The sequence below is a fragment of the Oncorhynchus gorbuscha genome, linkage group LG01, assembly GCF_021184085.1.
Source record: "Oncorhynchus gorbuscha isolate QuinsamMale2020 ecotype Even-year linkage group LG01, OgorEven_v1.0, whole genome shotgun sequence".
Classification (NCBI taxonomy): domain Eukaryota; kingdom Metazoa; phylum Chordata; class Actinopteri; order Salmoniformes; family Salmonidae; genus Oncorhynchus; species Oncorhynchus gorbuscha.
The window spans coordinates 42,758,143-42,781,741 of NC_060173.1; the positions used below are offsets into that span (position 1 = coordinate 42,758,143).

At 41.6% G+C, this 23,599-nt stretch overlaps 1 protein-coding gene across 2 annotated transcripts; it reads left to right on the forward strand.

Moving 5' to 3' along the window:
- Window positions 1-1,834: 1,834 nt before the first annotated feature.
- On the forward strand, window positions 1,835-22,175 carry LOC124038080 (carbonic anhydrase 5B, mitochondrial-like). 2 transcript variants are annotated; one of them, XM_046353517.1, is made up of 7 exons: window positions 1,835-2,667; window positions 18,340-18,537; window positions 18,969-19,087; window positions 20,040-20,135; window positions 20,306-20,368; window positions 20,862-21,020; window positions 21,146-22,175. In XM_046353517.1, the coding sequence occupies exons 1-7, from the start codon at window positions 2,526-2,528 to the stop codon at window positions 21,314-21,316; spliced, it is 948 nt and encodes a 315-aa protein (XP_046209473.1). In that variant the 5' UTR covers window positions 1,835-2,525; the 3' UTR covers window positions 21,317-22,175. The 2 variants fall into 2 exon arrangements, with proteins under 2 accessions (XP_046209473.1, XP_046209481.1); XM_046353525.1 differs by lacking the exon at window positions 1,835-2,667 and adding an exon at window positions 18,022-18,193.
- Window positions 22,176-23,599: the final 1,424 nt, after the last annotated feature.

Below are 23,599 nucleotides of genomic sequence, written 5' to 3' on the forward strand. Positions count from 1 at the left end.
ATTGGGAGTCCCATAGGGTGGCGCACAATTGGCCCAGCGTCGTCTGGGTTTGGCCAGGGTAGGCCATCAGTGTAAATAAGAATTTGTTCTGAACTGACTTGCCTAGTTAAATGAAGGTTAGAGAATCCTGTCTTGGAGCTCTATGGACAATTATTTTGACCTCATGGCTTGGTTTTTGTTCTGCCATGCACTGTCAACTATGGGACCTTTCTAAATAATTTCCAATCAATTGAATTTACCACAAGTGGACTCCAATCAAGTTGTAGAAACATCTCAAGGATGATCAATGGAAAAATTTCTATAAACCGGTTTTCGCTTTGTCATTATGGGGTATTGTGTGCAGATTGCTGAGGATTCTTTTTGTTTTATATCCATTTTAAAATAAGGCTAGCATAACAAAATATGGAAAAAGTCAAGGAATCTGAATAGGCATCAAGAAATATATGTAACGGATGTGAAAAGGCTAGCTTAGTTAGCGGTGCGCGCTACATAGCGTTTCAATCGGTTACGCCACTTGCTCTGAGACCTTGAAGTAGTAGTTCCCCTTGCTCTGCAAGGGCCGCGGCATTTGTGGAGCGATGGGTAACGATGCTTCGTGGGTGACTTGTCGATGTGTGCAGAAGGTCCCTGGTTCGCGCCCGGGTAAGGGTGAGGGGACGGTTTAAAATTATACTGTTACATATATATATAAAAATGATGCCAGCTGATTCATGAATTCAACTTGTTGAGAAAAGCTGCCTGCCTGCCTGCCTGTCTCGTCCCAACACATTTATTACTATGGGACAGCTGGAGATTGCAAAATTGTTTCAATATTGAAATGCAAATGTCAGACAGACCACAAGGTTTATATTAATCTCCGCTGTTAAATCAAATGCTAGTCTAAAAGACATCGGAGATAATATCTAGATGCTTTTTATAGTGGAGATCAAATTTATAAATTGCCTGGCTAGGCTGATGAGACTGGATTGCGCAGTGAGATGGAACAGAGTAAATAAGCATTTCAATGTCATATCTTTAGCCGGTGGTAACTTGTGGAATAGACACCAGTTGGAATACGGGTTTAACCAGTCAGAATCCAGGATTAGACCAACTTGTTGTATACATAAGCAATAAGGTGGTGTGGTATATGGCCTATATACTAAGGGCTGTTCTTAAGCATGACAACAGAGTGCCTGGACACAGCCCGTAGCTGTGGTATATTGGCCATATACCACAAACCCCGAGGTGCCTTATTGCTATTATAAACTGTTAACCAACTTAATTAGAGCAGTAAAAATAAGTGTTTTGTCATGGGGCGGCAGGGTCGCCTAGTGGTTAGAGCGTTGGGCTAGTAACCGAAAGGTTTATAATATCGTATGAAGATATGCTAAAACACGTGTAGTCAATGCCATGGCGACGTTGGCTCGCTAAACTCATGTGTAGATCAGATGACGTGTTTCTAGCGGTCGTCTCGCGCAAAACTGCGCATGTGCAGGTCAAAGTTAATCCTTCGATAAAGTTGTTTTTGACGAAAATTAAAACGTGTCAGTTTGTCACTTTCACGAGGTTGGAGCAATAACATGTTGAACTACCAAAAACATTGTCTCGAATCGAGGTTGTGCCTTTAGATTTAGAGAATATTAACAACTAAGGAAGAACTTTTCACTTCTCTCATTGACTTCTCAAACCCCAAACCCTGGCCTGGTCTGTTTAGTTTGTTTTGCAAGCGTTCTCAGAAGTCTCGCAATGTTGTGCCTCGGTTTAGAAACTGTGTGCGACAGCGTTCCAACTGGTCGTTCAGTTCAGCACCATTTCCGTTAAATTGAACGTGCCAGAACGTAAAAACATACCCGAACGCAGCCATGTTGTTTGCATGTGACAAATACAATTTGATTAGGTGTATGGAAGAAGTCGGAGCTCAAGGGTGTAGACGAGTTTCGCTCAAGTAATTAAGTGTTGGAGAGGCGTTCAAGTGGATTTTCCAGTCATATGCTCGTATTTACAAGATGCTATGAATGCAGCATCGTCTCGCGCATGTGGATTGGAACGTCCCTCAGACGATAAAGCTGATAGGTCGGGATGGGAATTTTGCGACCCCCCACTCAGCAAACTCTTCGTAATGACATTGCTTTGTAAACACATTTACAACCTGTTATTTTGGTTGATGCGGCGCGTGAAATATCTGTAGGAAGCTAAATTAGATGGGTGCGGTGTTCAAGTAAGAGCACGCATCAACAGGACTAGTGAAAAGCTGTAAAACCGGATGGAATTTACTGTCAGTTCGTGAATGTTTTAATCGTGTGAAAGCCTGCCCATTTCGTTGCTACCAGTCAAGCGAGAGAGACCAGCCATCCAGCCGACAATGTGGAAGACGACGGTCCCTAAAAAGCAAATCCCGTTAGGTGGAAACAGCTATGAAACCAACCCGTAACACCTGGGGACAAGATGAGCAGTTGACTTGACGTTTTGCCTTACCCGAAACGATAAATAACAGTTAACTGTGACTCTCGCAACCCTCGAAAAGCGTATTCAAAGAATCAGAGATAATGGTGGCTCTCTCATCGGTTTTAACGCCACTTGCTCGGCAGCTGCACAGACATCTCATCAAGCAAACTAAAGGCCAACGTTTGATACCTGTGAGAAGATGCAACCTCACCGCATGTTCAAGCAAATATGTGCTTTCTGCCTGTAAGTGTCGAAACTTTTTACATATCTTGTATCATTATATTAAGTACAGTTGCTAGTTGTAGACGAGAACAGTCAGTGCTATGATCACCATTAGTCACTCAGTCCAGCTGGCAGCGAAGCTGCCACATTCCACACACATGATAAATAACTGTTAAATCTCTCAAGCAGCGGTAACGTTTTAATCAACGTCACTATGGCTACCAATGATGTATATAAATCCTTGGTTGCTACATTACTAAAGGGTTAATGACATTGTGCACGCATTGCGATGAAAACAAAGAATATACATGGAAACCAGGGAGTGGATTTCTGCATGAGTGAATCTGGTTCATTATGCCAGCAGCATACCATCCGGCATCTCACTGCTGGAATGCCTCAAAGTTAAGCAGGGTTGGTCTTGGTTAGTCCCTGGACCTTTTGCAGCTGTAAGTGGTGTTGGAGGGCCAGTAGTAGGCACTCTTCCCTAAGGTCAAAAAACCCTAAGGTCAAAAAACTATCCCAAGGCAGTGATTGGAGTCATTGCCCTGTCATTCGACTGGGTCGTTAAACTAATGTAATGTGTTGTACGCCAACTACGACTCGGCAAAGCATGCAGTTTATTATGCTACAGATGAAAGAAATGATGAACTTCACAGGGTGGTGAAAGTGCTCAGCCTTTAGCTTGATGCTCTATTCCAATGAATATCAAGGGTCTTATTCTGGTGACATGATTGATGCTTGACTGCTGTTTGACAAATACAAATATTCTTGCTATTTTGTCCATAATAATCTTATATAGACTATACCCGCACTGTATCCGCAAGCTGTTTTCTGGCGAGAAATTAAAATGCTCATTTTTAATATAGATTTTAGAATATTTGCATGAAAATCTCTCACCAATTGGCCAGATTTTTATGCTAATATACGTAATCAAATTTGCATTTTAAAAAATGAACATTTTCTCACCTGTGGTGTAATTCCAACAAATGGACTTGTTGCAGATGAAAGGCTGTGAGTGATGACGTAGTGCACATAAAAATTACTTTTACAGTTAAATTCCCATGTACCGAAATAAAAAATACAAGTTTAGTTATTCGGGTTAGGGGGTGCTTTACAAGTAGGCCGTCATTGTAAATAAGAATTTATTCTTAACTGACTTGCCTAAGATTAAAGGTTAAATAAATTTGCTGCAGCGCATTTTCAACTCTACTGAGGGTTTTGTCACAAATGCAGCGTTATATAGGTAATGTGCCCACTCAGGTATTGGCATGTGCCTTTTAGCCAACAGCTTGCAGATAGTGTGGGTATAGCCTATGTGAGGAGATTATTATGGACAAAAGAGCAAGATAAAAAAAAAAAAAATGTTAAATAGCAGCTAAGTATCGACCATCATGTCACCAGAATAAGACCCTCAATATTTATTGGCATGAAGCATCACGCTAAAGACCGTGCTCTTTCACCACCCTGTGAAGTTAATCATAATTTATTTAATCTGTATCCTAATAAACTGCAATGTTGTCAAGTTATAGTGGGAGGACCACACGCCATATCATTGCGTGGCTCCAAGGTTACTTCAGTATAATGGTTATTGTATAAATATTTTCGCATAAAGCTGTTTCCGCCACCATTTTTCGCATAATACAGACACAAAAAGATACCACCACGTCGAACAAACCAATAATGTCGCCATTTATAAAATTATACAGAAATGACCTGTTTCCATCACAGCTGTTTTTTAATATGGTATGACTTTACACTCTAACTGTGGATGGAAACTGTTACTGATAAACAAACATAGTAATAAAAAAAATCTTAGATGTATACTCTGGGATTTTGGCAATAAATCCCATAATGTACTTCCACAGAGTCAGATTAACTCGTGGATACCATTTTTATGTCTGTGTCAAATAAGGAAGTTTAAGGTAGTTTCACAATGACAAAGTCTATGTGCTATCAGATAGTAATGACTGGAAGTCTATGGGTAACGCTATTTAGCAACTTCCTTCAAACTGCATGCAGAGGTGTAAAAATGGTATCGACGAGTTCATCTGACTCTGGGGAAGTAGATAAAGGCCTCATTGCCAAAATCCCTTTAAATTCTGTCCAGTGTGTCCAGATTTCTATTAAATATGACATTTTAATTACAATATGTGTGAAATAGTTTGTTTAAAAAGCAGCTTTTCTCTGTTTAAATTGTATGGGTTTACCTGAACAGAATGGTGTGGGCGTGTACTGGTCAATAGTAGAGGTCGACCGATTAATCAGGGCCGTTTTCATAATCAGAAATCGGTATTTTGGGGCGCCTATTTTATTTGTATTTTTTAATACCTTTATTTAACTAGTCAAGTCAGTTAAGATCATATTATTATTTTCAATGACTGCCTAGGAACGGTGGGTTAACTGCCTTGTTCAGGGGCAGAACGACAGATTTTCACCTTGTCAGCTCCGGGGATACAATCTTGCAACCTTAGTTAACTAGTCCAACGCAATAACGACCTGCCTCTCTCTCGTTGCACTCCACAAGGAGACTGCCTGTTACGCAGTAAGCCAAGGTAAGTTGCTAGCTAGTATTAAACATATCTTATAAAAAACAATCAATCATAATCACTAGTTAACTACACATGGTTGATGATATTACTTGATATTATCTAGCGTGTCCTGCGTTGCATATAATCTGACTGAGCATACAAGTATTTAAGTGTCTGACTGAGCGGTGGTAGGCAGAAGCAGGCGCGTAAACATTCATTCAAACAGCTCTTCATTGTGAGTCAAGCATTGTGCTGTTTATGATTTCAAACCTATCAACTCCCGGCATGAGGCTGGTGTGACCGAAGTGAAATGGCTAGCTAGTTAGCGCACACTAATAGCGTTTCAAACGTCACTCGCCCTGAGCCTTCTAGTAGTTGTTCCCCTTGCTCTACATGGGTAACGCTGCTTCGATGGTGGCTGTTGTCGTTGTGTTGCTAGTTCCAGCCCAGAGAGGAGTGAGGAGAGGGACGGAAGCTATACTCTTACACTGGCAATACTAAAGTGCCTATGAGAACATCCAATAGTCAAAGGTTAATGAAAGACAAATGGTATAGAGGGAAATAGTCCAATAATTCCTATAATAACTACAACCTAAACTTCTAACCTGGGAATATTGAAGACTCATGTTAAAAGGAACCACCAGCTTTCATATGTTCTCATGTTCTGAGCAAGGAACTGAAACGTTAGCTTTCTTACATGGCACATATTGCACTTTTACTTTCTTCTCCAACCCTTTGTTTTTGCATTATTTAAACAATTGAACATGTTTCATTATTTACTTGAGGCTAAATTGATTTTATTGATGTATTATATTAAGTTAAAATAAATGGTCATTCAGTATTGTTATAATTGTCATTATTACAAATAAATAAATACAAATTGGCAGACTTTAATCGGTATTGGGCTTTTTGGTCCGCCAATAATTGGTATCGGCGTTGAAAAATCATAATCGGTCGACCTCTAGTCAATAAGCCTTTATCACACCCATAACAGTTGCATCCGGTCAGTGATTTGTTGCGTAGCACAACATCCCGCAAAATGGAGCTCTTATTTATTTTATTTTTTTACCACTTCTGCTTGACCTGCCAAAAGTAACCACATCTGTCTGATCAAATCTTGTTGCGCTCCACTCGGCGACTGAGGCCAAAGCTCGATAAATGATATGTTCTTCCACGAGAATTACCTTTTCAATCATGAAGGTAAGTTTACCATCAGCTATATTTAACATCACCAGCTAGCTAGCTGTAGCTAACTCTGTAACGTTAGCTACCAACTCAAGCTACAACGTTATGCCATTGTTTAACCTGTGACTAAAGATAACACGTTGCTAGCTAGAACAAGTAATTCAGTTCAAGTGCTACCAAATTGATGACGTGAGTCCTTTCTTGATTTGACAACTAATGATACGTTTTAAATGTTTTTTTGTTTTTCTATAAATGTTCAGTATTGAGCAAGGGAACGGGGAGTTTGTTTGAGAGCTAGGTGCTAAAGGTCAATGAGCAAGAACGAGGAGCCCCATTCACTGCAGGTTACCCATAGATAAGATTAGGAAAAGTTCAGATTTGACCAAGTTCATTGCTTTTGTTTTACTGTGGTTGCAGATTTCCTTTAACTCTACAATATAACTCTCATAAAGACCATACTCTTTGTTTATCTAGTGTAGCACTGCCTAACCCTTTCAATTAGGTTTGGCAGCTGTGCATTACATTTTTTGCTTTGTCTTCTATAGAAACAGATTTATAAATCATACTGCCACTGATATTGGTACTGTAGTTCACTTTGTACACGGACATGAAGCCTTCTGTCCTGTGTGCAACAACCTGGTTGCCTTGCTTTTCCAAACAATACAATGACCGCACGATGAGCATGAAGACTGTGCCACCACATGTACCATGCACAAGTTTCCTGCAGACATGGCACAGGCCAAGGACTGTGGTAATACACTTTGTAGAGCTAGGCCTAGATGTTGTTTCTGTAATCATTTTGGAATGGTAAATGGAATCTCTGCACAAGTGTGACAGTGGAGTCCTCTGGTCAGGCACTGGCAAGCCCTACTGGGTAAGGCAAACCAGTCAAATGAAAAGGATCTTGGCTCTAGAGCCAGATTTGTTAAAACAGTACTCTGAAATGTGTACTTTTCTCCAGGCCAGATGGTGTGACTGATCTTTAGCCACCCAGCACTTGGATGAGAACAGCAGCTTTACACTTACTGCTGGAACTGTGTGTGTCCAAGACACCTTGTTCTAGTATAAAAACATCAACAAAAGTGTGTGTGTAATATTTTATACATACATACATACATACATACATACATACATACATACATACATACATACATACATACATACATACATACATACATACATACATACATACATACATACATACATACATACATACATACATACATACATACATACATACATACAGTGCCTTGCGAAAGTATTCGGCCCCCTTGAACTTTGCGACCTTTTGCCACATTTCAGGCTTCAAACATAAAGATATAATACTGTATTTTTTTGTGAAGAATCAAGTGGGATACAATCATGAAGTGGAACGACATTTATTGGATATTTCAAACTTTTTTAACAAATCAAAAACTGAAAAATTGGGCGTGCAAAATTATTCAGCCCCCTTAAGTTAATACTTTGTAGCGACACCTTTTGCTGCGATTACAGCTGTAAGTCGCTTGGGGTATGTCTATCAGTTTTGCACATCGAGAGACTGAATTTTCTTCCCATTCCTCCTTGCAAAATAGCTCGAGCTCAGTGAGGTTGGATGGAGAGCATTTGTGAACAGCAGTTTTCAGTTCTTTCCACAGATTCTCGATTGGATTCAGGTCTGGACTTTGACTTGGCCATTCTAACACCTGGATATGTTTATTTTTGAACCATTCCATTGTAGATTTTGCTTTATGTTTTGGATCATTGTCTTGTTGGAAGACAAATCTCCGTCCCAGTCTCAGGTCTTTTGCAGACTCCATCAGGTTTTCTTCCAGAATGGTCCTGTATTTGGCTCCATCCATCAATTTGAACCATCTTCCCTGTCCCTGCTGAAGAAAAGCAGGCACAAACCATGATGCTGCCACCACCATGTTTGACAGTGGGGATGATGTGTTCAGGGTGATGAGCTGTGTTGCTTTTACGCCAAACATAACGTTTTGCATTGTTGCCAAAAAGTTACATTTTGGTTTCATCTGACCAGAGCACCTTCTTCCACATGTTTGGTGGGTCTCCCAGGTGGCTTGTGGAAAACTTTAAACAACCCTTTTTATGGATATCTTTAAGAAATGGCTTTCTTCTTGCCACTATTCCATAAAGGCCAGATTTGTGCAATATACGACTGATTGTAATCCTATGGACAGAGTCTCAAACCTCAGCTGTAGATCTCTGCAGTTCATCCAGAGTGATCATGGGCCTCTTGGCTACATCTCTGATCAGTCTTCTCCTTGTATGAGCTGGAAGTTTAGAGGGATGGCCAGGTCTTGGTAGATTTGCAGTGGTCTGATACTCCTTCCATTTCAATATTATCGCTTGCACAGTGCTCCTTGGGATGTTTAAAGCTTGGGAAATATTTTTGTATCCAAATCCGGCTGTAAACTTCTTCACAACAGTATGTCGGACCTGCCTGGTGTTCTCCTTGTTCTTCATGATGCTCTCTGCGGTTTTAAAGGACCTCTGAGACTATCACAGTGCAGGTGCATTTATACGGAGACTTGATTACACACAGGTGGTTTGTATTTATCATCATTAGTCATTTAGGTCAACATTGGATCATTCAGAGATCCTCACTGAACTTCTGGAGAGTTTGCTGCACTGAACAAATAATTAAAGAAAACACAAAATACTATGACCAAGGCGTGACAGAACCCCCCCCCCCTAAGGTGCGGACTCCCGGATGCACCTCAAAACCATAGGGAGGGTCCGGGTGGGTGTCTGTCCATGGTGGCGGCTCCGGCTCGGGACGTGGACCCCACTCCATAAATGTCAGAGTTCCTCCCCCTCGCGTCCTGGGATAATCCACCCTCGCCGCCGACCATGGCCTAATAGTCCTCACCCAGAACACCACTGGACTGAGGGGCAGCTCGTGACTGAGGGGCAGCTCGTGACTGAGGGGCAGCTCGTGACTGAGGGGCAGCTCGTGACTGAGGGGCAGCTCGTGACTGAGGGGCAGGTAGGTGGCTCCGGCAGATCCTAGCTGGGTGGCGGATCTGGAAGAGTCTGGTTGACTGGCGGATCTGGAAGAGTCTGGTTGACTGGCGGATCTGGAAGAGTCTGGTTGACTGGCGGATCTGGAAGAGTCTGGTTGACTGGCGGATCTGGAAGAGTCTGGTTGACTGGCGGATCTGGAAGAGTCTGGTTGACTGGCGGATCTGGAAGAGTCTGGTTGACTGGCGGATCTGGAAGAGTCTGGTTGACTGGCGGATCTGGAAGAGTCTGGCGGATCTCGCTGTTCTGGCTGCTCCAAGCAGTCTGGCAGCTCAGCTGCTCCGAACAGGCGGGAGACTCCGACAGCGCAGGAGAGGAGGATGGCTCTGGCTGTGCTGAACAGGCAAGGCGCACTGAAGGCCTGGTGCGTGGTGCTGGAACTGGTGGTACTGGATCGAGGACACGCCCAGGAAGCCTGGTGCGGGGAGCTGCCACCGGCGGACTGGTGTTTGGAGGTGGCTCTGGATAGATCGGACCGTGCAGGCGCACTGGAGCTCTTGAGCACTGAGCCTGCCCAACCTTACCTGGCTCGATGCCCACTCTAGCCCGGCCAATACTAAGAGCTGGTATGAACCGCACCGGACTATTCACCCGCACTGGGAACACTGTGTGCAACGTAGCATAACGCTGTGCCTGCCCGGTCTCTCTAGCCCCCCGGTAAGCTCAGGGAGTTTGCGCAGGTCTCCTACCTGGCATAGCCATACTCCCTGTAAGCCCCCCCCCAATACATTTTTGGGGCTGACTCTCAGGCTTCCATCCGCTTGGTCGTGCTGCCTCTTCATACCAGCGCCTCTCCGATTTCTGCGCCTCTCCGATTTCTACGCCTCCAGTTCTTCCTTGGGGCGGTGATATTCTCCAGGCTGTGCCCATGGTCCTTTTCCCGTCCAATATCTCTTCCCAAGTCCAGAAGTCCTTTGATCGCTGCTCCTCACGATTAACAGGGGGAGCTGGCTCAGGTCTGTCTCCTGACTCTGCCACACTCTCCCTGAGCCCCCCCCCCCAATACATTTTTGGGGCTGCTTTTCGGGCTTCCTTGCCAACCGTGTTCCCTCGTATCGTCGGCTCCTATCTCCGGCTGCCTCTGCTCTCCTAAGTGCCTCCACCTGTTCCCATGGGAGGCGATCTCTTCCGGCCAGTATCTCCTCCCAAGTGTAACAACCTTTGCCATCCAACACGTCTTCCCATGTCCATTCCTCCTTTCGCTGCTCCTGCTGTCGCTGCCTGTTACCACGCCGCTCGGTCTGGGTGTGGTGGGTGATTCTGTAATGGCGTTCGTCTGTTGAAGGAGAGTCGGACCAAAATGCAGCGTGGTTACTCATGTTTTTTAATGAAGAATCGACGATACATGAAATAACTATAATAACAAAAACAACAAACGAAACGTGAACTTATTACAGCCAATCTGGTGAACACTACACGGAGACAGGAACAATCACCCACAAAATACACAGTGAAACCCAGCCTACCTAAATATGGTTCCCAAACAGAGACAACGAGAATCACCTGACTCTGATTGAGAACCGCCTCAGGCAGCCAAGCCTATGCTAGACACACCCCTAATCAGCCACAATCCCAATGCCTACAAAAAACAATACGACAACACAAACTCATGTCACACCCTGGCCTGAACAAATAATTAAAGAAAACACAAAATACTAAGACCAGGGCTTGACATCAGCCACCAATTGTGCAAGTTATCCCACTTAAAAAGGTGAGAGGCCTGTAATTTTCATCATAGATACACTTCAACTATGACAGACAAAATGAGGGGGAACAAATCCAGAAACTCACATTGTAGAATTTTTAAATTAATTTATTTGCAAATTATGGTGGAAATTAAGTATTTGGTCAATAACAAAAGTTTCTCAATACTTGGTCATTGCCAACAAAGGGTATATAACAGAGGTGAAGACTTACAGGAAACGTTTGACAAGGTTTTCACACACTGTTACTGGTATTTTGGCCCATTCCTCCATGCAGATGTCCTCTAGAGCAGTGATGTTTTGGGGCTGTTGCTGGGCAACACGGGACTTTCAACTCTCTCCAAAGATTTTCTATGGGGTTGAGATCTGGAGACTGGCTAGGCCACTCCAGGACCTTGAAATGCTTCTTATGAAGCCACTCCTTCGTTGCCCGGGCGGTGTGTTCGGGATCATTGTCATGCTGAAAGACCAGCCACGTTTAATCTTCAATGCCCTTGCTGATGGAAGGAGGTTTTCACTCAATCTCACGATACATGGCCCCATTCATTCTTTCCTTTACATGGATCAGTCGTCCTGGTCCCTTTGCAGAAAAACAGCCCCAAAGCATGATGTTTTCACCCCCATGCTTCACAGTAGGTATGGTGTTCTTTGGATGCAACTCAGCATTCTTTGTCCTCCAAACACGATGAGTTGAGTTTTTACCAAAAAGTTATATTTTGGTTTCATCTGACATTCTCCCAATCTTCTTCTGGATCATCCAAATTTCAGACTGGCCTGGACATGTACTGGCTTAAGCAGGGGGACACGTCTGGCACTGCAGGATTTGAGTCCCTGGCGGCGTAGTGTGTTACTGATGGTAGGCTTTGTTACTTTGGTCCCAGCTCTCTGCAGGTCATTCACTAGGCCCCCCCCCGTGTGGTTCTGGGATATTTGACCCCACGGGGTGAGATCTTGCGTAGAGCCACAGATCGAGGGAGATTATCAGTGGTCTTGTATGTCTTCCATTTCCTAATAATTGCTCCCACAGTTGATTTCTTCAAACCAAGCTGCTTACCTATTGCAGATTCAGTCTTCCCAGCCTGGTGCAGGTCTACAATTTTGTTTCTGGTGTCCTTTGACAGCTCTTTGGTCTTGGCCATAGTGGAGTTTGGTGTGACTGTTTGAGGTTGTGGACAGGTGTCTTTTATACTGATAACAAGTTCAAACAGGTGTCATTAATACAGGTAACGAGTGGAGGACAGAGGAGCCTCTTAAAGAATTTACAGGTCTGTGAGAGCCAGAAATCTTGCTTGTTTGTAGGTGACCAAATACTTATTTTCCACCTTAACTTGCAAATAAATTCATAAAATCCTACAATGTGATATTCTGGATTTTTTTTCTTCTCATTTTGTCTGTAATAGTTGAAGTGTACCTATGATAAATTACAGGCCTCTCTTTTAAGTGGGAGAACTTGCACAATTGGTGGCTGACTAAATACTTTTTTGCCCCACTGTATATTAAAAGTTCTCTTCATTATTTTAAAGTATTCAGCTAAACCTTGTCCCAGCAGTGTAGTTTGTTTGGTTGAAATGTAGGCTACATTCCAAGCTGCTACTGCAGAGTATTTTAAACGTAGAGCCTTCAACTATTTTCACAGCATGAAAAGTATGGCTGCTTTTGCTTGTTATTACTACAGAGAGGTACGCTACAAAAACACTGACTTTGCTTCCGCCACTTGGTAAGCAAGAAAAGGACCGGAACTTCCATCCAACAAACTACACTTCCAAAAATATAGTAAAAGCCTATACAGGGCCTCCCGGGTGGCGCAGTGGTTAAGGGCGCTGTACTGCAGCGCCAGCTGTGTCATCAGAGACCCTGGGTTCGCGCCCAGGCTCTGTCAAAACCGGCCGCGACCGGAAGGTCCGTTGGGCGACGCGCAATTTGGCCTAGCGTCGTCCGGGTTAGGGAGGGCTTGGTCGGTAGGGATGTCCTTGTCTCATCGCACACCAGCGACTCCTGTGGCGGGCTGGGCGCAGAGCGTGCTAACCAAGGTTGCCAGGTGCACGGTGTTTCCTCGACACATTGGTGTGGCTGGCTTCCGGGTTGGATGCGCACTGTGTTAAGAAGCAGTGCGGCTAGGTTGGGTTGTGTATTGGAGGACGCATGACATTCAACCTTTGTTTCTCCTGAGCCCGTACGGGAGTTGTAGCCATGAGACAAGATAGTAGCTACTACAACAATTGGACACTACGAAAAAGGGGTGATTTTAAAATAAATTTTAAAAAAGCCTATACCAATATTAATGACAAGTAAAACAGCTGATTGGTCAGCTTTCCACATTCGTCAGCCCTTGTAGACTGAGCCTGCCAGTGCCATCATATACAGTTGAAGTCTGATGTGTACATACACCTTATGTATACATTTACATTTAAACTCGGTTTTTCACAATTCCTGACATTTAACCCTAGTAAAAATGCCCTGTCTTAGAACCACCACTTTTATTTTAAGAATGTGAAATGTCAGAATAATAGTGGTGATTTATTTCAGCTTTTATTTCTTTCACCACATTCCCAGTGGGTCAGAAGTTTACATACACTCAAATAGTATTTAGTAGCATTGCCTTTAAATAGTTTAACTTGGGTCAAACGTTTCAGGTAGCCTTCCACAAGCTTCCCACAATAAGTTGGGTGAATTTTGGCCCATTCCTCCTGACGAAGCTGGTTTTAACTGAGTCGGGTTTGTAGGCCTCCTTGCTCGCACACGTTTTTTTCAGTTCTGCACACAAATTTCCATGATGTTCTTCGGCTTGCAAGACTCCCCCCTTTTCCTCTATAATGGTCATTATGGCCAAACGGTTCCATTTTTGTTTCATCAGACCAGAGGACATTTCTCAAAAGTACCATCTTTGACCCCATGTGCAGTTGCAAACCGTAGTCTGGCTTTTTTATGGCGGTTTTTGAGCAGTGGCTTCTCCCTTGCTGAGCGGCCTTTTCAGGTTATGTCGACGTAGGACTCATTTTACTGTGGATATAGATACTTTTGTACCTGTTTCCTCCAGCATCTTCACAAGGTCCTTTGCTGCTATTCTGGGATTGATTTGCACTTTTCGCACCAAAGTACGTTCATCTCTAGGAGACAGAATGCATCTCCTTCTTGAGCGGTATGATGGCTACGTGGTCCCATGGCATTTATACTTGAGTACTATTGTTTGTGCAGATGAAAGTGGTACCTACCTTCAGGCGTTTGTTTCATCCTTGGGAGCAATTTCCAGACTTGTGGGAGGTCTACATGTTTTTTTTCTGAGGTATTGGCTGATTTCTCTTGATTTTCCCATGCTGTCAAGCAAAGAGGCACTGAGTTTGAAGGTAGGCCTTGAAATACATCCACAGCTACACTTCCAATTGACTCAAATGAAGTCGATTAGCCTATCCGAAGCTTCTAAAGCCATGACATAATTTTCTGGAATTTTCAAAGTTGTTGAAAGGCACAGGTAACTTGGTGTGTGTAAACTTCTGACCCACTGGAATTGTGATACAGTGAAATAACCTGTAAATAATTACTGGAAAGATTACTTGTCATGCATAAAGTAGATATCCTTACCGATTTGCCAAAATTATAGTTTGTTAACAAGAAATTTGTGAAGTGGTTGATAAACCTAGGTTGGAGTCATTAAAACTTGTTTATGTAAACTTACGTCTTCAACTGTAAAATGATGTTTGTCAAGAACTACTGCCCCACTGAGTTGCATTTTATGTTTTAATTTCTTCAGTCCCAGGGAAACTCATACATTCTTTTGGGTTACATCCATTGGGAAAATAAAGTGGAAGTAAACTTTTTCCTTCCAGGGAAGCTCTGCTTGGGCTCTCAAAAGAGGGATTCCTCACAAAACCAGGCCAAAGATACACCATGATTTAGGGCATTTTGACCACATTTAATCCATACAGTGGTCCTTTTTGGAGGAAGGATTGTTAACTATTTGACATTTGTATCTAAAAGCATTATTCATTGTGAATAAGGAATCAAAGTTGGCATATTTATTACATTTCGGCCTCACTCAGTCCTTTAAAGACTCCATAATGTTTCATATGTAGGTGCAACAAAGCAAAAATTAGTGTCGTATGAAGCTTTTAACGCTTGTTCTGAAATATGAGCGTTTTTTTGATTTTGATGATTTTCTTACATTCATAAAATATAGAAAAATATAAAAATGAAAATATAGAAATTGTTTATTCATATTTTTCTATATGTTGTTGAACCATTATATACTCTACTATGGGCATAAAGTTCCAGAGTGGAGTCTCTGGTAGTTCTAAAGTGATGGCCCATTTCGTAGTGAAATTGGTATAGTAGGCAATGTAACCATTCACAGCCCTTCTTTTACTTGTGTAATTGGACATCCTGCAAATCACCTTCAGAGGGAAATCCTTTTTTATCCATTTTCACATTCACTCTGTTGGTCATGCATTCAAATATGATCATAACTCCAAAAAGTAGCAAATATCCCTATCTGGAACTTTGATATGGCCATAGAGCAAGTTTCCCTGACTGGGAATTTGTCCTTCAGGTGATTTAAACTTTTTTAACATTTGTTTATGTATTTGCCCCTCCTTGTGTAAATGTAAACAACTGTAAAATTGCAGCAAACTGGCTCCAAGTGATGGAACAGATTTTTTTTCCCCCCAAAGTATAATAATGTTCTAAGTATTCCCCAACATAATAGAGACGTGATCATCGAAAAATGTAAGCATGCTTTTAAGTTGTTTTAGTCAAATATTATATCTGTTTGAGCTTCTTGCGGTCAATTTTGCATTCTACAAATGATTTGTAATTATGTTCCTGACCATCTGCTCAAGAAAAAAATTGTCCCACGGCTGAATCTAGTTGATGATCCCTGCCGAAAGTGTAACAATGTATTGAAACATTTGCTTAATCAAAAATGTTATTTTCAATATTCATGTTTTTATATTTTTCAATCTTCATAAATGAATGTAAGAACTGTTACTGAAAAATACTACTCATATTACAGAGTAAGTGGTAAAGCTTAATTTGACATCAAAGTTTGCTTTGTAGCACCTACAGATCAAACATTACGCAGGCCTTAAGACTCCAGAAGGCCAACATGTCCTCAATATGCCAACTTTGATTAATTGTTTACCCCGGGGTGCACGTTTTGGTTTTTGCCCTAGCACTACACAGCTGATTCACGAAACCTTGCTCTAAAGGACCATTCTATGGATTAAATGGTAAAAAGAGCAAATTAGTCAGTTTAGGGCACAGAAAAAGCAGTCATGTTTCTGAGAAACACATGGAGGTCCTGTAATTGGCATTATGCCTCAAATCCTGATGAAGATAATGAACATGGTTGATTTTTATGGTGAGAACCACAATGTTAATGTTTGCTATAAGAGTCCTACTGGTGTTCAACCTATTTTTACTACCTGAGAAACCTTTGGCAGATGTATCTCCCTGCGATCCACTGGGCCACAGAATTAGAACACATTGTCTATACATGAGCTATAGAAGATTATGAAGAGTGCATTATACAAAAATCCATAGCTCATTTCAGTACAGGAAGTGAGCTTTAAAAAAAAATCAGACATTTTATGATCTTCATTGTCATAATATATATTACACAGGATGGGAAACTAGGCTGCATTAAAAAAATGGTAGTAAGAATAGGCTTTTTATTTTAATCTGGTACAGTCAGGGCTCTAAATGTAAATGCATTGTTAGCACTGGTGCTCACAACTTTAAAAAGTTAGGAGCACAACATAGCATTTATTGAGATATAGCAGCCCTATATGAATTCTAGATAAATCTGGAACACGTTATGCCCTAGAAAAATGTATATACTGGTAATGTTACCGGGTTGTTAGCTAGCTAGTTAGTCAAGTGACAAACATGACGAAACAAGGTTTAAAACAAATGGTTAATGGCCAGTGACAGTTATTAGGAATGTAAAATGCGGCTTCTAATCCTTGACAGGAAGAAAAAGAAACGTTGCCCTGGTTAATGAGTCCGATCTTTTGAACTGTGTGCTAGTAGGAAACAACCGTGTTCGCTGTAGTAAGGGTGCAAGCATGAAGCTAACGAATCTGCGCTCAGGAAACAACGGTACAGCGAAGCCTTGTTACAACAATTATAATAAAAATACATTTTTGTTGTCGCATTGGTGTTCCTAATTTTAAAACTGCAGGTTACACAGCAGCGACACACATTAGAGCCATGGCTACAGTAGCAAAAAGGTTAATTTAAAAATAATTGTTCCCATTTAAAATACCTTTTCCAACGGACCATTGTACAGATATAGGAGGTCCTAGTAGATTTATTGTAATGCCAGAAAATGCATATTTAATAAACTTTGCGTTCAGAACTCAACGACTTCTGTCTCTCCTTCTGTGGAGAAGACCTGTTGGGCTGCCAATACATACCGAGAGTCCGTTTCTGTAACCTACCCACATTTGACTTATTCTGCAATTTCCTTTGAGTACGAGTAAGAGGAAGGAAGTGGGTGATTCCTCACGAAACCAGGACCCCCCCCTATATTGAAAAATGTGCCAAGTCTTAACTGGTATATTTTCTATATGCATGTTTAGATTTTTCAATATGTCTAAATTTAATGTAAGACTTTTATTGAAATCAAAATACTACTGCTATTACTATTACTGAGCAAGTGGGGAAAACAATCATATGATACCAGTGTTTTCTTTTAGGCACCTACAGATAAATTATATTATTAGTCTTAAAGGAGGCCTGGGTAAGGACCTAATTTTATAAATATGCACATTTTCATTAATTATTTCTCAATTGTGCTTTGTTACAAATGTTAAATATATGTCAACAAACCTTCCTCCAAAGGACTGTTCTGTATATTAAATGTTGTGAAAATCTGCCAAATCATGGTCTTTTTTTTTGTCCTAGTTTCATGAGGAATAACCCAAGTGTCTCATTCCTCCTCTGCTTTACTCATTTCTTTAAACGGGATGTAGTGAGGAGGTTTACTGGTCTAACTCTAAGTCTGTTGAATTGCTGGTCTACTGTAAGACATTTTAATCGTATTTTATGTTTGGCATTTTGACTATAATAGCTAAATAATAATGCTGGAAGCTGGAGAGTACACAATGAAAAGTAAGTGTCAGCATTAGTCTTTGTTTTAGTGGGCTAAGCAATAGGACCAAATGTGATTTCCACATGTGCCCTGTATTTCCTGGTTGGGCTTTATTCATCACAAACATTACTAGATTGAAATCCTCTCTCTCATCCTTTGACTCCAGTGCATCCAATGTGGCAGGGACCACTCGTTGCTCCAGGGGGTAACAGACAATCTCCTATCGATATTCGGGTGCGTAAGAGCGTTTTTGATCCACACCTTAAGCCGCTGACCCCGGATTACGACCCCGGGACGTGCTCACAGATCTGGAACAACGGGTACTCATTCCTGGTTGAGTACGATGACACCACCGACAAATCCAGTAAGGACTCTCTGCTCTGCAATGTGCCTCATTAAAACCAGAATGCCCACCACGTGGAATGTGATTTTGATTAGCGTTCTAAGTATCCCTCTTATTTCTCAACATCACTCTGTCTTGAAATATATTGTTTAGACATTTCTCATTTTCAATTGAATATTATTTCAAAATGTATATTTTGTTTCACTGCTTTAATAATATACTTTATACATATTTTCATTCCAATTATACAATAGGCTTATTGTGTAATTTTTTAAAATAATAATCTGTGTGTGAAGAGAGAGGATACTTGTTATGTTTTAGCATGCATGTTTATATAATCATGTTTTTAACCCCCACTCAGCTGTTATTTATGTACTAGCTACTGTTTCCCATTCTTGGCTCTCTAATATAACACCGAATGATCTATTTATCCTTCTCCATCCCTCACTCAGTACTTAAAGGGGGTCCTCTGGAAGATAACTTCCGGCTGTGTCAGTTCCACTTCCATTGGGGGGAGAGTAACGCGTGGGGTTCCGAGCATACCGTGGACCGCCGCCTCTTCCCTGCTGAGGTAGCTACCGCACATCCTTCTTCCTTGAGAGTTAGTGTGTTGTATTTTAAATGTCAATTTTGTTGAATGCCTCTATGCAATTTGAAAAACCTAACATGTCAAGTCTAGTAGAGCTGTAATCTTCAGGGGACTATGGAATGGTGGAAGGACTACTTTTAGACATCAGGGCATAGTGCTGTCCCAGCCAATCCATGACTATATTGGCATGGAATTTTTGTGACAGAGGAGTATTGTGCTGTTGGAAACCTCTACATATAGAAGCAGAATGCTCTGCGTGAACTGCATTCTGGTCAATCCTCATGACCCACCTTTTATCTATTTTCATATTATTCCACTCACCTAAAGCACACTTAAACAATAGAGGGAGTACTACTGTCTGCCTGGGGGAGGGTGCCATGCCAAGCCTTCGTTAATGGCTGTGAGAATCTGACCATGTCAGGGTTCTCAACATTCCCCAGGTGTAGAGAGGCTGAAGTTACGATTACAACACAACTCTCTCTGTGGGCCTAATAGGAGCACACCAGTCTGAGTATTTATTAGTTTGTAACTCCTTTGTTCTTTATGTAAACCTCCCCTGATCCCAGTGTGACTGTGGGCCATTGTTGGGAACTGAAATAGAGTGAAACAAAGAGGAGCTACATGTGACCTCGGGGTCAGACAATGCTCAGTTTGGTTTAATAGATACTGATTCCTGTCAGTTAAGGATGGGTATTTTGAAGTTCAGAATATGATCCCAAATTTGTTTTACTTCTGCTTTTTGGCTGTTTATCTTGAATGATATTCAACATGAATTAAGTTAATCATTTTTCAGCAGCATATATCATTTGTGACACATTGCATTTGAATGCAATCAGTATATCATGACATATGTCAACAAAAGTCTACAACCTGACTCTGGGTGTGTGGATAAGCGCACTTTGATTTACATATCCTCTGTCTTTTCTGTTCCTAGCTCCACATGGTCCACTGGAACTCTAATAAGTACAGGCGGTTTGAGGAAGCTGTGATGGAGGAGAATGGACTGGCTGTCATCGGAGTCTTCCTCAAGGTCATTTATTGCTCTTCGTTAACATAGCTATTGATGCATCCCTTCAATATGCAACCCACCACCACTACTGTTATATACACACTTGACCATACATATATACACACACACACACACACCCCATGCCTGACAGATGGACTCAGTGCTCAGACACAGATTATTTTACTCCTCAGATAGGGAAGAGACATGAGGGACTGCAGAAACTAGTGGATGCCCTACCTGCTGTCAGACACAAGGTGAGTTCAATGATTGGCCACTTAAATCATGAAGTTGATTTTATTTTTATTTTTTTAAACCAAGGTTTCAAAGAGCACATTTCAAGCAGGTGGTATATGCCTCGGAGTTTCTGAGAAGGCCGTCCAAGCGTAAGAACAAAAATAGTCCATGTACTGTTGGGCAATCTGGACAAGTCTCAGGTGGAGCACACGTGACATTTGTATGGCAATAGTATGTGAGGGGGAGAGTGACGACAGTGTGGGAGCTATACAGGAGTGGTAGAGGGTAGAACACCATTTGTTACCTCCCACAGAATTATTACACAAAAGAACAATTCTGAAATATGATCCGAGATGGGAAGATGGTCAACTAACTGCCATCTAGTGGCCATGAGTTAAATTACATGCCACTACTATCAGGTTATTATGGATGGGGAATGCCAATGATAATTATTATTATTACATGGTTGGCAGCACCATGTAACCCTTTCCTCTTTCCGTTTTCACTCCCTAGGACAGTGTTGTTGAGTTCACTAGGTTTGACCCAGCCTGCCTCCTGCCTGCTAACATTGACGATTACTGGACGTATGCAGGGTCACTCACCACTCCTCCTCTGACTGAGGCAGTGACCTGGATTATCATGAAGCAGCACATCGAAGTCAGCCATGACCAGGTTAGTGTGGGTTTGTTTGCTAGTGGAGAACAGGGAGGGGACATCAATGGCATTACCAGCGGTTTACACCTTGGTATTTTAACTCTGTAGTTTCAGGTCTGCGTAACACATTGTCCCTTTCTCAGCTGGCAGTGTTCCGGAGCCTTCTCTTCACCTCGGCAGAGGAGGAGGTGCAGAAGAGCATGGTCAACAACTTCCGCGTGCAGCAGCCCCTGAGGGGGCGCACTGTGCGGTCCTCGTTCACCCCCTTCCTGCAGCAGGAGCCACCTGCAAAAGGTCCACAGACAGGCCACTGACCGGTACATACTAACTCACTCGGACCCTTCAAACCAAAATTATGCAATTACCCTAGGAAGCCTTTTTTTTTTTACTCTACAGAAGTCATACTGCTGGCATCTTCTTTCCTTATGCATTCAGAAAGCACTCAAAATCCCTGTCATTTAAGCGAAATCATTATCATTCCAATGTCACCATCTAAAGCTGTGGTATTCAAAGTCAGGGACGTGACCTCTAGTTAGTTAGGTTGTGTGGGAACTGCTGTGGTTCCCCCCCCCCCCAATATTAAAAGTAAGCAAATTGAGAGTACAGATCATTTTATTTGACATTATACAAATGTTTTTGAGAAAGAATTTGAAAAATACTATTTTGAGTAAATGTATTTTAATGGTTTCGTTTAATTTTAATAAGAGAAACTTAAATTCATTACATCTTTATTTGTTGATGTAACAATCGAAATGTTTCCGTTTTAAGGTTGTGTCATTAGCTCTGGGGTGGGGGGGTCTCGAGAAAGGATTACGAAAGAAAGGGTTGGTCCCCCCCCCTGAAAAAGTTAGAATACCAATGATCTATAGGCTTTTTAAAATTATTTTTTACATCTGTCTCACTGTCTGCTGTCCTGTCAATAATTGAGTCATCAACACATGGCAGGTATATTGCTGTAATCGACGCTAACATATTTTTGAAAATCATGTGTCTTAGGTGAATCTGGTTGGAGATTTTTATGAATCCTCTTAATGTTTATAAGTTGTAAACCTTATTTATTCACTCCTTATTAACAGTCAAGCTTGACATGCTTCCAGAAACAAATTATTGATGCTGCTGGAATAATTTGAAGTACTATCAACACTTATTATGTAAACTAAAGATGATGAATATCACCCTCTTGTGGAAAGAGTACTTCTACAGTCATTTTTTTCTTCCTTGACAAAGTATTTGAGGTGAAGGGGCATCATATATGAATGGGGGTTTAGTTTGAAGGTTTAAGCTCTAAATTTGTTTACAGCATATAAGCGAAGAGATTTAGTTCATTGTATTTAGGCCTAGCTAAGGCTCTAAACTGCACACATGATTGTTGCTCAATATGTTTTTAGGTGATTTGCTGGATTTTAATACATAGTCTTGAGTAGACTAGAATGCACATCTCAGTATCTTTAACTTAGATGTAAAAGTAATATGTGTAGGATGTACAGCTTCATTATGCCTTATAAGCACAGGGAAACCAGGGCATTTGTTACAACTAATATGTTGAGTTCTATAACAAACATTGACCTTTTTTAACACGAGTGTCTAAGATTATTTTCCTCTTGTAATCAAATTATTCTGTTGTACTAAAAAGGACTCTACCATAGTGCCTTCCATGTTATTCATAATACTCACACACACGGTCACCTTTGTTTTCATAGATCAATAGCTCACTGCAGTGTCTGTTCTGTTGGAGCCTGCTGGTTGAATTAATATTGACAATATTATACCCCTCACAGGTTTTTAACAGGCAGTCGGTAGATTGTTTGCCAATTTCTGATCCAGGAGCTGTGGGAGAGTTTTTAGAGAGGGAGTCGCATGTACATCATTAGCATGTTGGTTCTGTATTTATTTATTGGTGGAGGTCAGAAGGATTTGACTTGCCTTTTAGAAGCACTAGCAGCACACCGACAGGAATCATTCTCCTGATAGTTGTATGTCATTTCTTGAGACTGTTTAGCGTCGACTGCTCTCTGAAAACTGCTGTTTGTTCAGACCTTGTTATTGCAATAATTTGGAGATGATTTTAAGGTTTACAGCGGAACTATCCATAAATGCAAACTATCTAGGTAGCTAGACAGGGATTACAGTGGGACCAACTACATGTATCAACTTGAAAACATGCTGTTATGCTTTAATAGCATTCCAAAAGGTTGTTTACGGTAAAATAAGCATTTATATTCCCTGTGTTGACACACAACCATGATAAGTGATATAGCACATTTTTATAGCAATTGTAATTCATACTTTTGGTCATATAGTGTATGTGGACACCTGCTTGTCGAACATCTCATTCCAGACTCATGGGTATTGATATGGAGTTAGTCCCCCCTTTGCTGCTATAACAGCCTCCACTCTTCTGGGAAGGCTTTCCACTAGATGTTGGGGCATTGCTGTGGGGAATTGAGCAACAAGAGAATTAGTTAGGCCTGGCTCGCAGTCGGTGTTCCAATTCATCCCAAAGGATGTTTGATGGGGTTGAGGTCAGGGCTCTGTGCAGGCCAGTCAAGTTCTTACATACTGAAACAGGAAAGGGCCTTCCCCAAACTTTTGCCACA

Bases quoted from the DNA above. Each gene is read 5' to 3' on its own strand.
- LOC124038080 (XM_046353517.1), top strand. From the start codon at position 2,526: ATGGTGGCTCTCTCATCGGTTTTAACGCCACTTGCTCGGCAGCTGCAC. The intron at 2,668-18,339 runs GTAAGTGTCGAA...CTTTGACTCCAG, and splicing joins CAAATATGTGCTTTCTGCCT to TGCATCCAATGTGGCAGGGA. The intron at 18,538-18,968 runs GTAAGGACTCTC...TCCCTCACTCAG, and splicing joins TGACACCACCGACAAATCCA to TACTTAAAGGGGGTCCTCTG.